General features: G+C 40.8%; 1 protein-coding gene across 4 annotated transcripts in view; it reads left to right on the forward strand.

The window, feature by feature from the left end:
* Positions 1 to 13,967, forward strand: part of APBA1 (amyloid beta precursor protein binding family A member 1) — a 79,242-nt gene extending 65,275 nt beyond the window's left edge. For all 4 annotated transcript variants that reach the window (XM_065740602.1, XM_065740604.1, XM_065740605.1 and 1 more), the window contains 6 exons: positions 292 to 477; positions 4,059 to 4,238; positions 7,186 to 7,398; positions 10,998 to 11,117; positions 11,713 to 11,853; positions 12,214 to 13,967. In XM_065740602.1, the coding sequence (XP_065596674.1) occupies positions 292 to 477; positions 4,059 to 4,238; positions 7,186 to 7,398; positions 10,998 to 11,117; positions 11,713 to 11,853; positions 12,214 to 12,285 (912 nt within the window). In that variant the 3' untranslated portion in view covers positions 12,286 to 13,967. The remainder of the gene's footprint in view (positions 1 to 291; positions 478 to 4,058; positions 4,239 to 7,185; positions 7,399 to 10,997; positions 11,118 to 11,712; positions 11,854 to 12,213) is intronic.
* The last annotated feature ends 2,022 nt before the right edge of the window (positions 13,968 to 15,989 follow it).

A 15,989-nucleotide genomic window follows, 5' to 3' on the forward strand; every position in this document is an offset into this window, starting at 1 on the left:
GCTGTATTGCTTTGTGCGTTGAACCCATACATCACTGGCATATTCAGGTTCTGCTATTGAGGTTTTTATGCGACTTGTAATTCATAAAACATGTTATTTGCTTTACTCTTCTGGAAAGTGAAACTCCTGTTTTCTATTGGCATTTTCTTTCGTGTGTGACTCGTATGGGCTTCACGTAACTGAGGTCTTATATTGACATTTGTGTGTTTTTTATAGTGCCCGAAGTCCAGTAAAAACTTCACTGAAACAGCTTCTCATATTGTTGTTGGGTGTTTTTTTCCTATTCCCTAGGAAACCATGATGGATCATCCCCTGCGAACCATTTCTTACATCGCAGATATAGGGAACATAGTTGTTCTTATGGCTCGCAGGAGAATGCCACGGTCTAACTCCCAGGATAATGTGGAAGCGTCTCACCCTTCCCAGGATGGAAAGAGACAGTACAAAATGATTTGCCATGTCTTTGAGTCTGAGGATGTAAGGAATTACCTGTCTCATAATTTTCTGGGGGTGGAAGAGTGGGCACATCTTAGTAGGCTTGCAGCCTGTTGGAAAATGGTCCTGTTTATTCATTAATCATGACAAGATATTTCACTTGCTTTTTATTGGCATGTTTGGATCTGACATTTTAATCACAAAATTGATGTTCATCAGTTATAATTGATGAAAAGCTTCCCATGTTTGAGTTTCCACAGTATGTTTCTGTAGCAATGGTAAGAAGGTTAAGTCACCACAGTTTACTTATGCAATCTCATAATCTGCTGGTGAGGGTGAATGCCTATTAAAGATGCTCGTTTTTCCTGGGAATTTCTGTTCTAAATGTCACCTGAAAGATTACTGAATATAGAAACACCTTATTTATTTATTTGTTTGTTTAATTTCAGGGGAGTTGTGTGTGTATTTATTTATTTATTTATCCATGTATTTTTAGTTGAGTTGAAGAGTAGTTGCAGCTATTGTGTTGAAAGGCAGCTAGGAAAATTGTTAATTCTAGTGCCCCCTAAGTACTCTGACAACAATATGAATGTGGTGTAGGTTTTCTAAGTTTAATTTACCTGTTATCATCTTTGATATCCTGTCTAAACAAGTGATGTGCATAGCATGGTGGCTTTATGCACTTCATAAAGCTTGGCTACTGTCCAGTAAAACCAAACACAGGCTGAAGTGGGTAGAGATATGGTTGTCAGTTTCATAATCAGATTACCTCTATACATAATGTTTCAAATAGGAAGACAAAAGCTATAAGCCTCCAAGTAAAAAAGAATATATTAAGTGCCACACAGAGGTGGCAGCTGTCATATTAATACTAGTTAAATGGTTCACATAGCAGTAGGTGGAAGAAGAATGCAACTGTGTTTAAATTACATATAGATCACAGAAATGGTACCAGTTGCAGAAGTCACCCTGAAATTAGAGAGGCTGAGTTTGTAGCTTACTTCCTGTTCTCATGGCTTGCACATCACTTAGTATGAAGGAAGACTTTCTAGTACAATTTGGTCTGTGCTGAAATAGTTAACAGAAGAAAAGTTGAAATACCAGTTCTTTTAAAATTCTCTTGAACTTTCTACTCCATGATGTATCAGCAAGGACTTTGATGTGGAGAAGTTTCCTTGAGTAAGCAGCTGATTAAATGTAATGATGAACCTAGTACAAGCGTAATAAATAATATAGCTGCGGGTGAATGTACATATGTCACCCCAAACTGAGGTTAATAAGTAATGACAAAAGCATTGAAAGAAGTAGTCTGCCAGTACTTCATCCGAGAACATAAAAAAATTTGTAGATTTCTTTTCTGAAATAACGTAAGCCATTTTTGCACTGCTTTTCAAGAAACTGGTGCAAAAATGAAAAGAGTAGCCAGTTCGTTTATTATCATTTGAGATGTTGCTCACTATGAGGCTGCTGTTGCCATATTTCCAGCTTAAGTTTCTACACTAGTAATTCTTGTACTGACCAGCTAGAAAGCTAAGAGTCAAGCTGTAGAAGGTGGAGGCTGTGGCTTGCTTCCCTTCAGCATGTGGTAGACTAATCTACATCTCCTGAATCTGTTTCCTATGCTGTTCTTAATACTTTGGCTATCTGGAATTGGTGTTTCCTTCTGATCACTGGCATTACTTTCTGTGGTTTCTTTGAGTAAGGCCATATCTGTGTTGGACATGGTCATTCCTGTGCATTATTCAGAGAGATAAAAGTAAGCTGAGAAATTTATTTAGCCACGGTGTAGCTCACAAACAGCTTGCAAAATTCATCTCAAATATTGAGACTACTTAGAAGGAGAATGGAAACTTTGTTGAACCTACTAACAGCAAGATGGATACTATTCAGTGGATTGTACAGCCTTTTTATTTTATAAATCTCATATTTGTCTCATTGTCATCTTTTCTTCTGTGACAGCTGCATATTTAGAAGAATTCACAGAAACTGTCACAGGAGCTGTAAGCCCTCAAGTGGATGCTGGCTTGGAAATGTCCTTATCTAAGGAACCTAGTACTAGATTTTCAGTTCTGTCTGTGGCTGAATCTTCAAAAGAACTGATTTTTAGTTATGTGTCCAAATGCTGGATGTCTGAATGGGAATCAGTCTCTTCTTGAAGACGAGATGTATCTGTATGAACATAAAATCCATGTTTATCTCTCAACTGGCTGTTTTGCCATTGTCATGCCATCTTCTTCCCATTGAACTGAGCACTGGCAAATAATGCTAGTCTAAATATTCGCCTTTTCAGCATTCGCAATCATGCTATGCTCCTCAGCTGGTTTAGTGCTATCTTGAGTTGCTTTAAAATGCAATCACTTCTAAAGGGGATATTGAGAACTTTTATGTTCTTTAAACTGGACTTTAAAATACAGTTAACCTTAAAAGTTTTCACAGCAAGCCCTCCCCAAGGGCTGGTTAGTGCTTTGTGCTTTCTTCCCTTCCACCCACACCCACATTCAGCACTCTGCTGCAAGGGACAATTTCTGGGTAGATTGTAGCCAGCTTCTGTGCCCTACACAGTGATACCTACAGATACAACTCCCATTACACACAGCAGTACTCCGCACTCTGTGCTGCTTTCTTCTCCTGACCCATACCTGTCTTTTTTAGATAACTTTACCTCGATTACTATTTCAGAGGGTAATAATCCCAGTTTTCTTCTCTTTCCAATTCCATTCCCTACATTGCATGACAAAGAACTTCCTTCCCCTTAGTGCCTGATTTTTCTCACAGCTCCAAGTGTAGAAAAGCTCCTGGAGCATCAGTGCAGTTTAGTGTGTGGCGCCTTTGTTGGCTTGAGATGCAGGGAAGGCTACAGGGAGCTGCATGTGCAAGAGAAGGCACACATAGGATGGACTGGGAAGAAAAGGTGTGGGGAACTGCCCGAGTCATTGGAGTTAGGAAGAGACAGAGGGAAATGATGTAGTGGGGAGAGATTGAAGGAGGTAGCAGGGTGGAGCTGTGTGTGACCATTTGCTGTCACTTCAAAGGCTGTATTCAGCCTCCTACGTGAGTCAGCAGTTTCATCTGGGACTGAGTTAGTAGCTACCAGTACAGACAGGATGATTCTAAAAGGGGGAGAAAAAGAGGAGGAAATGAGGAAGATAAAGAAATGAAGAGGAAAAGAGAAGGAAACTCTTAAATTTTAGAAGATAGGGAACTGAAGAGGAGAAGAGGAGGAAACTCTTGAATGTTATTGTGTTTTTTATAGTAGGCATTTTCATTTTCCCTGCCTCTTTGTCAGAGAATGGCATTGCCTCTACTAGAAGGGAGAGCCACCTAGGAGCTGCAAGGTTGAGAAAAACTGTAGGTGGGAGGTAGAGTTGTTTTTTGCCTTCTGTTTTTCAGTCACTGCAGCAGATAATGCCTTTACATTTATGCTAGCAACTCCTAGCTGTGACAGGATTTCCTTTTCCCAGGTGAACATATTGACATTTTGCGAACCTTTAATTTTTAATGCACAAGTATTTTTTTTAACTGTAACTTGAGTTTGTAGGATTAAACCATTTTGCAGTGTGATTGTACAGTGTACCATTGGAATGTTTGACTTTTTTTTTTCTTTTCTCTGGGAATTGCTGCAGGCACAGCTGATTGCACAGTCTATAGGTCAAGCCTTTAGCGTAGCATACCAGGAGTTTCTGAGGGCGAATGGAATCAATCCAGAAGACCTTAGCCAGAAGGAATATAGTGACTTGCTCAACACCCAGGACATGTACAACGATGACCTCATTCATTTCTCCAAATCTGAAAACTGCAAAGATGTATGTCTCATTTTTCTTCCTAATAGCATTACGATTCTCTGTACTAGTTTCAGAGCCATACTGGCACGAATCAGAAAAGCATTAATATTTCTTATAAATGACCTAAATGAGTCTAGAGTATCCTCCCCAGTAGGACAGCCTGTCATCGTTTGTCTGTCAAAAGTGAACAGTGAAACCCGAGTCTGTCAACTGTGAAACGTGCATCTATTTGCATTCTTTTTATCTAATGATTTTTAAATGTTTGATATTGTCTGTTAATGAAATGAATGTAAAGCAGATTGACAATTAATACAATTTAAAGATTACAGTAAAGAATGTAAAATTAATGGAGGCACTAATGTTAGAGTGACTGATTGTGTCATAGAATCACCAAGGTTGGAACAGACCTACAAGATCATCCAGTCCAACTGTCCACCTACCACCAATAGTTCTCACTAAATCATGTCCCTCAACACAACATCTAAATGTTCCTTGAATAACTCGAGTCAGTGACTTTACCACCTCCCTGGGCAGCACATTCTAGCACCTGAACGCTCTTTCAGAGAAGAAGTACTTCTTAACATCCAGTCTGAATCTCTCCTGGCTCAACTTGAAGCCATTCTCTCTAGTCCTATCAGGATTACACTAGAGAAAGAGGCTAAGAGGGAGAGCAATAAGGTCTCCCCTGAGCCTTCTCCAGACTGAACAATCCCAGCTCCCTCAGCTGCTCCTCATAAGGCCTGCGCTTTGTTGCCCTTCTCTGGCTCCAGGGCCTTGTCTTTATTGCTATGAAGGGCCTGAAACTGAACACACTGTTTGAGCTGCAGCCTCACCATTGTTGAGTACAGGGAGACGGTTATTTCACTGTTCTGTTGGGAACGCTATTTCTGATAGAAGCCAAGTTGCCATTGGCTTTCTTGGCCACCTGGGCACACTGCTGGCTCATGTTCAGCCAAGCATCAAACAATACCCCTAGGTCTGTATCCTTTGTACAGTATTCCAACTATGCTGCCCCAAGCCTCTGGAGTCACCTGGATTGTTGTGGATGAAGTGCAGGACCCAGCACTTGGTATTGTTGAACCTCATCCCATTGGCTTCAGACCAGCTCTCCAGCCTGTCCTTGATCCCTCTGTACGGCCTTGCTACCCCCAGGCAGTTCAACACTTCCAGACTTCAACACGTTGTGTTATCTGCACACTGACTGAGGATGCACTCAACCTGCTCATCCAGTTCATCAGTAAAGATATTGAAGAGGGCAGGCCCCAATACTGACCACCACTTGTGACTGGTTGCCAGGTGGATTGAACTCAGTTCACCACCACTCTCTGGGCCCAGCCCTCCAGCCAGCTCCTTACCCAGCAAAGAGTGTACCTGTCCAAGCCGTGGGCTGCCAGCTTCTGCAGAATACTGTGAGAGACAGCATTAAAGGCTGTGCTGAAGTCTAGCTCAACAGCCTTTCCCTCATCCACCAGATGGGTCACAAGATCGTAGAAGGACGTCAGGCAGGACTTACCTTTCGTGAACCCATGCTGGTTGGGCCTGATCCTCAAGTTGTTCTGCATATGCTGTGTGATCTGCCTCAAGACAGTCTGCTCCTTAACCTTCCCTGGCACTGAGGAAAGGCTAACAGCCCTGTGGGCCCCCAGATCCTCCTTACAACCCTCCTTGTAGATGGGAGTCACACTGGCAAGCCTCATGTCTTCTGGGATCTCACCAATCAGCCAGAAGTGCTGGTAGATGGTGGAAGCACCTCAGCTATCACCTCTGCCAGTTCCCTCAGTACTTTCAGGTGAATCTCAGCTGGCCTCATGGACTTGAGGTAGTCCAGGTGGAGTAGTAGCTCTATGACTGTTTTCCTTCTCCCCAGCCGATACTTACAGGTCAGAGAGTGGAGTAGCCAGAGAATAGCTGGTCTGACTTTTAAAGACAGACGTAGAGAAGGCATTGAGAACCTCAGCCTTTTTTTTATCCTTAGTGATGATATTCCCAGCCTCATCCAGTAATGATTGGAGGTTCCCCCTGCTTCTCCTGTTACCGTTCATGTATTTGTAAAAGAGTTTCTTGTTCCCCTTCACCCCAGCAGTCAAGTTTCACCTGGGCTTTTGCCTTTCAGTTTTTCTCTCTGCGCATCTTAATAACTTCTTTGTACTCTTTCTGAGTTGCCCGTCCCTTCTTCCGCAGGAGTTAGATTCTGTTTTTCTCCTGGAGCCTCAGGGAAAGCTCCCTGTTCATCCATGCTGATCTTCTTCCCCACCGGCTCATTTTGCGGCTCAGGGGAAGAGACTGCTTCTGCACCTTTAAGACTTCCTTCTTGAAGAGCAGCCAGCTGTCCTGGACCCCTTTATTCTCCAAGGCTGAATCCCATGGGACCCCCTGCTAGTCTTCTGCACAATTAAAAATCCACCCTCCGGAAGTCCAAGGTAGCAGTTTTGCTGTCCTACTCCTGGCTCCACCAAGAATCAGGAACTCTACCATTTCATGGTCACTCTGTCCAAGACAGATTCTAGATTATAAAGAATTGTTTTTGCTGGAAGGATGTGCTGCTTTGTTCTTTTAATAAATATGAACCTGTGTACTGCTGCAACAGATAGCAAGTGGTTTTCCAATGTGCAGTCATAAGTTCTTGTAAATTCCTCCTGTTAGCTTTGTCCTGTGAAGTATGTGGTAACCAGGGTTTCTTCCCCTGTAGTTCCTTCTGCTCATATGCAGAAAAAAATTGTGTGAGGAATGTTCAGCATATTGTATATCATTGAATATCTAGTGCCTGAATAAAATATTTCTGTTTGCCTTTGAATTAGGAAGGCGGGCTGCAAATAGTGAAGGACTTCGTGTTTGTTATTTAATGAAATATGTGGGGGAGTTATACATATATTTATTTATTTATTAATGTTATGAAAGGGAGGGGTGGGTTGTCAGTTCCGTATCTGAGAAGAAGCTTCTGTTTGATGCAGTTTTTCTTATGATACAGGTTTATATCGAAAAGCAAAAAGGAGAAATCCTAGGTGTAGTGATTGTGGAGTCTGGCTGGGGATCCATTTTGCCTACAGTTATCATAGCCAATATGATGCATGGGGGACCAGCAGAGAAGTCTGGAAAGCTGAATATAGGAGACCAGATCATGTCAATCAATGGGACCAGTCTGGTTGGCTTACCTCTCTCAACATGTCAGAGCATTATAAAGGTATGGAGAATGTTTCTGGAAGTTCTCAAAGGTTTACATAGTAAGAAAGCAGTAAATATAGAACTGTAAATGTTAATTCTTCTTGAAGTATAGCACTTTCTATTTGGTGATCTTCAAAGTGGAATACAAATTGTGCTCCACCAATTTTATGACTCTCAGGAAGTGATCTGTGACATATGTAACAGCACCAGAACTTAACATCACCAGAACTTTTTGCTGGAAAAGTAGCTGCGGCCAGATGCCTATCTAAAAGCTGTTAACATTTTATGTGACAAATGGAGAAACAGTTGCCTAATATTGTTATAAGCTATACTAACTGTTTTATTGCCTTCCAGTGTCTGGCATAAGTGGAGCTGAGGCTTTTTGTTTGTTCTATCTTTAAATATTTTTAAATTTGAATTGAAGACAAAGGAACATGTTTATCCTCTGTAGAAACTCTGCCTGGATAAAAAGTTTGACATGAGCAAGCAGTGAGCTCTTGCAGCTTAGGAGATCATGCAGACTGGAGAAGAGAAGACTCCAGGGAGATCTCATTGCTGCTTTCAGATACTTAAAGGGAGCTTATAAATAGGAGGGTGACTAACATTTTTGCATGATCTGATAGTGGTAAGACAAGAGAGATGGTTTTAAACTAAAACAGAGGAGATTTAGATTAGACATTGAAGGGACGTTCTTTACTCAGAGCAGTGATGCACTGGCACAGGTTGCCCAGAGATGTTGTGGATGCCCCATCCTTGGAGGTACGTAAGGCCAAGTTGGATGGAGCTCTGGGCAGCCTGATCTAGTGGGAGGTGTCCCTGCCATGACATGGGCGTTGGAACTGGACTTCCCATTCTGATTGCCAAATCATTAATGCTGTGCTGTAGTGAGAAATAGATGCACAGATTTCTGAGCCAGCCATTTTAGATCTGCAAGTGAAAATGAAAGCCTGGAAGTGTTCCATACAAAAAAAAAAAAAAAAAAAAGAAACAAGACAGAAGCAGTCTTGTATTTGTGAAGTATGGAAAAAAACAATCATGTTGCTTACCTCTCATAAGGCTTCTGTGGAGCTAAGTCCACTGCAGATTCAGGCTTTTCATGGAAGCCATACTTGTTTTCTATCCTACATTAGTTGTGTTTCTAAAACTGTGATGACTTTTGCTTCTTTGATTCAGACCCTTTTCAGGTGGAGTTTCATTTTGATGAAGCTCATTTGTACTTTCTCAAAAGAGAAACAGCCAGCTTATCTTCTGCAGATATTTCTCTTATGATAGCTGGTACTTAAAGTTGTACTCATAAAAAACTGCTAGCCTTTTATTTTGTCTTCTAAAGAAAAGAAAAGTCTGTGTGTTTTCGTGTCTTTAGAGCTGTTCATATAGCACTTCTTGTATCAAGTATATGATCTACTGAATGATCTAAGCACGCATTTAAATGTAGCAGAAATATCTCAGGATTTCAGATTTATTTAGCACGCTCTTAGGACTCCTATGAAAATATGAATATCATGTGGATTTGAATAATGTTTTGCGAGCTCTTCAGTAAGATAATTTTAGTATTATAGATGTAAGCTCCGCTACTAATCGTCCTTAAACCAATTGCAGAATGACAGAGTTGGGGAGAAGCTGCTGGTGGTTATTCCCTGATTGTATTAACGTATCTGTTCTCTTTTTCAAAAGCCTCTGTTACTGTCTATTATCAGAAACAGACCCAGGAACTACAGAAGGAAATAAATTGGTCAAGTTATGCAACTGTTTTTTTCTAATAATCATTTATCGTCATTTTGCATAATACTAGGGATCAGTAATTTTAAAAATAAATGTGCTTTTTGTAAAGTTAGTAAATTATTTGTTGACAACCACATTAGTTCTTTTAGAAGGAACAGGTGTAAATAACTTCTGCATACCTCAGGGAAACTAAGAGAGCATTCATAATCAACTCTGTTGAAGGCATGTAACCTGAGTGAACTCACGTGTCTGTAGTTAGGTACCTAAATTCCTCATAGAAATCATCATCTCTGTTTGATTCTTCTGAAAATCATAGAACCATAGAATGAAATCATAGAATCAGGCAGAGGGAGAAGCCCATCAGAGTAAACGTGATACCTACAGCTTAGTACATGTTAAGTAGTTCCTGTCTTCTACTGTGTTTGTTTTGGAGGCCCTTGAGCACATGCAACGTGCAGATAAACCCAGGGAGGAATTGGACACTGTCGTGGAAGAATTGGAGTTGTAATGTTCTTCCTGCAGAGAGTGGAGCGAAGGCAGTTCGCATAATCACGTGCTAACTTAGAGTTCATACAGTCATTCCCTTGAAGCCTCCTGAATAATGAGCCAGGCTGAGCTTTAGATTGTGTTGAAGTGAGGCCAGCTGTTGCCCATGCGCTGACTGCATCCAGACAGTTTAAGGCACTGGCAAGAAAAAAGATGTAAAGCAGTTCACCCTGGATGCCAGTCCAGTTATTCAAGTCAGTGCTGAATTCACAGTTCAGCTTAATGCAGTCACAACAGTTAAACTGCATAGAGAAATTTCACTGTCCTACCTTGACTGCAGTGGAAATTATTTTTCAGAATTAACCTTCTGTTAGTGCCAGGTGCCCCTTAGTTGCAATGGGACCCATATTTTAGCAGTACATATAAAAGGAATTCAGAAATAGATATTGGGATTGGTATGGGTTGTATAAGAGAAGGTGGAACCTACTGTATTCTTTCTGAAGCTTTTCTTTCTTGATATGGATTTATTTATATATTGAAAGCAATTTTCTTTGTGTGAATGAAGCATTCAAGAGTAGAAAAACATGTATCTGCTTCTGTGTTGGAATAAAGATCTTGACAGTCTACAAGTAAGAGATGTGAGCACTTGAGATTGTGCAGGAGGTCAGATTGCTACCTGCATTTCAGTGTTTGGGTTTTCATGGGGCTGTACAACCACACCCCTGGTTCTCTGTGGCTTGCAGGCACCTTGGTTCAAAGTAGGGTCTCCTAGGGAAGATTCCTTAGGGCTGTTTATACTGGGGTTTAAGTAAGTCCGGGGATGGACTCTCCAAGCCTATCTAGGCAACCTGTTGTTTTAGTGTTTCATCACCATCGCAGAAAAAAAGAAAATCCTCTTTCATTTTTCTCCTAATATCAAGGAGTCCATGATGAATGTGTTACACCAAGAAGGAAGGAGGAATGGAAAATAGAAGCACTGCTTACACAAGCATTTCACAGAGGTAGAACCTTCCAGAATCCCACTGGGGAAACCAATTATATGTTACTATCTTAGCTATGCATTTGGAATTTTGTTTCCCAGCTACAGGTGGCTTTTTTGGTGTGCTTGATACACCAGTTTGATATCCTTCTTATACATTGTGTTATGAGATGAAGAAATTGCCAATAGGAAGCTGCATTTCTTAGAACAGTTTGTTTCGGCTTCCTAACTAGAAACATTTAATATTGTGTTGCTGATTTCACTGAATATTTGTGTGTTTATTTCTGGTACTCAATGACCCAGTTCTCTTACAGTGCATGCAGAGAGCTCTTTATTCAAGGCTATTCCCATGTGAGAATTTCAACACATAGCGCTGCTGTTAAATATTTCACTCTGTCTCTGCCACTTTTCATGATGATTTCTTTTTGCAGGGTTTGAAAAACCAAGCTCGAGTTAAACTGAACATAGTCAGGTGTCCTCCAGTAACCACTGTTTTGATCAGGAGACCAGACCTCAGATATCAGTTGGGCTTCAGTGTGCAAAATGGGATTGTAAGTAGCTTTCAGACTCCCTGGTGAAGCATATGTGATAGTGCGGGAAGAGGGAAACTGCCATTTTCTCCTTCACAGCGCATAGGATGTTGCACACATTAAGTCTGAAGATGTAAACATTTAGTTAATCAGAGTTATTCTTATCTTTGACTCTGCTTAATCCACCACTTCAGAGTTAGGGGAAGCAGAGGGGTTCTCATAGATACAAGAAAAAAAACTCAGTATGTGAGGCTGTTTTCAGTCTGCCTCATTTCTGTCTCTGACCAAGACATTGCACATTCTCAAAAGAAAAAGACTGTTTTTCATACTCCTTTGCAGCAAGGCATCTGCTTCCTTAACACTGCTAAACTGTGGTCCTTTGTACACTTTTAAATTCCCAGACTGTAGCACATCTGACATGCAACACAAATAGCCTTTTCTGACTTTTATTTGTGGAGGAGAATATACAGCAGCTGACAGACCTGATTTTGAATCAGTGATAAATTATGGTTTAGAATTTGTTGCAAGCCCACATTGAATTACAGTTCACAGGCAAAAAGGGGCAACTCAAAGCCTCTCTTCCATATCTAGGCACTGATAAAACTTTCCCCTCCAGATTTGCAGCCTGATGAGAGGTGGTATAGCAGAGCGAGGAGGTGTGCGTGTCGGCCATCGCATCATTGAAATCAACGGACAGAGTGTGGTAGCAACACCCCATGAGAAAATTGTTCACATTCTCTCAAACGCTGTTGGTGAGGTAAGAGCAGTGCGACCAGGCAGCACAATGTATTTCATCACTGTTACCTCTTCTGGGCTCTTGCTACTCAAATCTGAACAGTGGAAGTGAGGGTAAGGATAATCCACCATTTCTTATTTTTAATGTGCTTGTAGTCCCTGTATGTGTTAGATGAACTGTAAGTAGAACATATCAAGTGTCCACAACTTTAGGTGGTCAGCTGATGCTAGTCACACTGCTTTGTAAAATCACTACCTGCTGTACTTCAATAAGGGTGCAAAAATTCTCAGACTTTTCCCTTCTGTCCTGTATGACCTTAGGTCCTTTACCAAAGTAGCGTGCACATTGGGAACATAGAGTAACTTGTCTTATTTCCTCTAGATTCATATGAAGACTATGCCAGCTGCCATGTACAGACTGCTGACTGCACAAGAGCAACCGGTTTACATCTAAAGCTGACACCTCACCATCACAATGTGCATGGAGGATGTTTTTCCTCAATAGTGCTTGTCACTCTAGTGCTGCATTTCTGTGTCTGCAGAGACGTTTCTTTCTTTCTCTCACTCACAAGTGTACTGTCTCTCTCTCCTCCCTTCTCCCTACCACTTTCCTGTATTTAGGGAAGGGGCAAAATATAGCTATAGGACTGTTTTGATTGCATCTCTTTTCGAGTGGAACTAAATGCATTTCCACATCCAAAACAGGAAAATAACAGCAGCATTCTTCACAGAAAAAGATTGACTCTGATTTGTTTGATCAGGTCTTATAACTAGGATTTTTTGTGATTGTAATTTGACAAATTAAATAAGCTAGATGTTGCTAAGTGGAAGAAGTCTTTAACAGACAGGCAGAAGAGTAGGAAGCAAAGTGTTCTCTTAGACATCCTGCATGTGACTTCGCTTTTCTTCCCATTTTTCCACAGGCACTGAAACTCTGTTTGTAAAGGTTTACATCTGTAGGAAAATACAGTGCCAGGGATATTTCTGCCCTCCAGAGGGATGAGTAAATGCTGCTGTGGTGAAATGGACTGTCCAAATACACACTTCTAAATTACTCCCCCATCAGCAGTTCTGTCGTGACTGTAGGAGCCCAAGAAGTTCTCTCTGAGATGCCTAAACATGTTACAGTTCCATTACTTACACCAAGTAACTGGAGAAGTGTTTTTTTTTACAGCTGCCTTCCCCTCTCTGCCCCCAGGTTTCCAACTCTTTGTTTTGTTCTACTTTGTTTTTAAACGTAATGTGTCTTTTATAGGCCCTTACCTGTTTTAGATGTTAAAGGAATAGGGGGGCGGGAGGGGGGGGAAGATCTTTAAATATCTACAAGAGAAATAGTGAGGGGCTTTCCTGAACAGCTACACTTTTTCTAGGCTCTTATTTCTGCATTCAGTGCACACAGCAATGTGTGCCAATGTATATAGATGTTTTTAAAATTGTGCTTGCTATTTATGAAGTTTGAATATAAGAGATCTGCATACTATTCTGAGTAATTTTGTTCTCTGAGCCAATTTTAACATATATTTTTGTCCAAAGACTTGTCTAATTTTATTGACTTTCTCTTTAGTTCATTACATAGATAATAATCGGAGCGGTAAAGTGGGGATAAACATATTTATTTTAAGTTAAGTTGTGATTTTTTTTTCCATTTGTATGGCACCTTTAGGATATATATGTGTACTATATGCACTTGTATGAAGATATATTGTAGGGATGTATGAAATATAGGATTTGAGTGGCCTGTAACTTGCATGCTAGAGATAAAAGGGGGAAAATGGGTTGGGTTGTTTTGTTGTTGTTGTTGTTTTTTTAAAATAATAATAAATAAAAGCAGTGGCTTTTCTTCCTAGTGATAGGAAGATTTTCCATTGTTTGTAGTTACTTTTACCAGGGCTGTATACTGGTGTTTACACTGAAATTGTACCATGCATTTAGTCCAGGCTAATCAGCTGGTTTTCTTTTAAGGAAATGGTTTTTGCTATGTCTTAGTGTGGTAGAAAGGCTCAGTGAGGGGAAGACAAGGGCAGGTCACACACACAGATGTGTCTGTTCTGTTTTGAATGTGTTCTCATGGTCATAGTCACCTGTTTCCCAGTTACTGTGCAGTGGACTGTGCAAATCAAGCATTATTTGCAGTCGGGTCACGATACCTTAGAATGTCTCCAGAAAGTGATGTAAGTGGATCTGTGTGTGCGTGTGCATAGGCACACCTGGTGTGCACACTGGTGAGAGCCATGGAGTACAAACTCTGTGTTCGTTTTTGGCTTTTTGAAGTCACAGACATCCATGGGCTGATCAGAGGTAGAAAACAAAACGGGCTGTTTCAGTGGGCAGTAAATACTTAAGGAAGATAATGGAGTGCTGCATAAATGGGTATCATCATTGAATGTGTTTTAGTGTTGAGACTGATGTACAGTGACTTGATTTTACTGCAGATCTCATTGTTATATAGCTTAGTCCTATTCTCTGGGATAACAGACTGCACAAGACATGCACTGACTGCCATGTTGGTGTTCCAGGTTGATGCTTACCTTTGCTACCAGGCTGATGCACGTAGGGAACGGATGGCTTGTGGGTATCTTGTTTACCTGTAAACATCTGGCTTATGGTGATGGTTTGAATTTTTTTTCAGAACTTTCCAAATATACATAGTAATATATGTAAATAGGATATATATCCATGTACAATTCAGAGGATTATATGCAGTGCAGCCTTTCCATAAGTTGCCTGAGGAAACTCAGTGAACTCTCAAAGACACATTTACCGTGCTCCTGGGTCCTGCTGTGTTTACACTCAGCTTTGCTTGTTTCTGTGCTTCTGTACCACTCGTGGTGGGGTCCTTGCCTGACTTCACTGCAGAACCATAAAGACCTGAAAGTACGGAGGGATGAAGCAGCTGCTTTTTGAAAGTCTCGCATCCAAAATTCTGCCAAGTTCTTGGCATCCGAGCACTTTCATGGTATTCAGTACGTAGGCACTTAACATTCAGCAAGTGAATGCTTGTAGGATCAGAGTCTAGCAGAAGATACATCCTTACAGTAGCAGTGTGTGTGTGAGGTTTCTGAACTGGCAGGTCCGTGGTTGGCACACACGGTTGGTACCTGTCTTGCAGCAGTCCTGTCGGAAATTTAGAGGGAAGGAGTTTCAGAAAACACACTCCGAGCGGAAAGCTGGCAATTCTCTGGACTGTTGTGGCAGTTTGTCAGATGACATGAATTATTAACAGGTATGATGGAACAAACTGCTGCTTTATATTCCTTCTTCAGTGACAGACCTGAATTTGTTCTCTTTCTTGCTGCCTTGTGCAGTCTAGTTAACTCTTTCTTCAGTGTTTACATGGAGGGTGAAACATCCCTGCTTTTTTTTATTGGCAACTTTCTCACATTTGTTTTGAACCTGGCTCAAATTGGGGATTCCGAGTTTGCTTGTTTTCCTTGTTTTTTTAAACAAAATACATTTCTGAAGACAGCGATGTGGTTGAGATATCTTGTACATATTTAGCGCAGTACCTAGGCTATGAAGTCATAGTATTGTTCTGTAAAGAGGGTGAATAGAAATTATTGTAAAGCGTTGGGAAAAGTATAGTATTGTATTTGTAACAATATTGTTCTTTGCAAACATTTAATGATCTCTCTATATAAATATAAATATATATATAAATCTATGTGAGCCTGGAATGTTGATACTGCACATCTACTGAATGTAATTCCTCTGATGTTTTTTTGCCACAGGTTTATGACCTCTGTAATGAAGCTGCAGTGGTTTGATTTGGGGTGGGGGGAGGGGCCGGAAGAGGAGTGATTTTATTTGGGGTGGGTTGGGGTGGGGGGGCCCTGGCCAGCTGTTCTGTTGTGATGTATGTACTGTGCTACATTCCTTTATTTAACAGAGCGCTAATGTCTGTAAGATTTGCAACAATAAAATACAAAACAAAAATACCTCAGACAAGGCTGAGAGTTTGCTCATACTAATTTTAGGGTCTGCCTTGCCAATACTGAGTGCATGAGTGCTTGGAAGGTAACTGGGCTTCTTTTTTGTTACTGAGTTTGGAGTAATAGTACATTTATTTCTGCAGGTGTGAGCCAATACTATCAGTTTTGTTTTTAAAGCAGTATTATTTTCACTTAGTAAATGACACTAGTGCTTCTAAACAAAATTGAT

The sequence above is a fragment of the Cyrtonyx montezumae genome, unplaced genomic scaffold (assembly GCF_038088225.1).
Source record: "Cyrtonyx montezumae isolate F1298 unplaced genomic scaffold, pur_monq_1.0 scaffold_29, whole genome shotgun sequence".
NCBI classification, from domain to species: domain Eukaryota; kingdom Metazoa; phylum Chordata; class Aves; order Galliformes; family Odontophoridae; genus Cyrtonyx; species Cyrtonyx montezumae.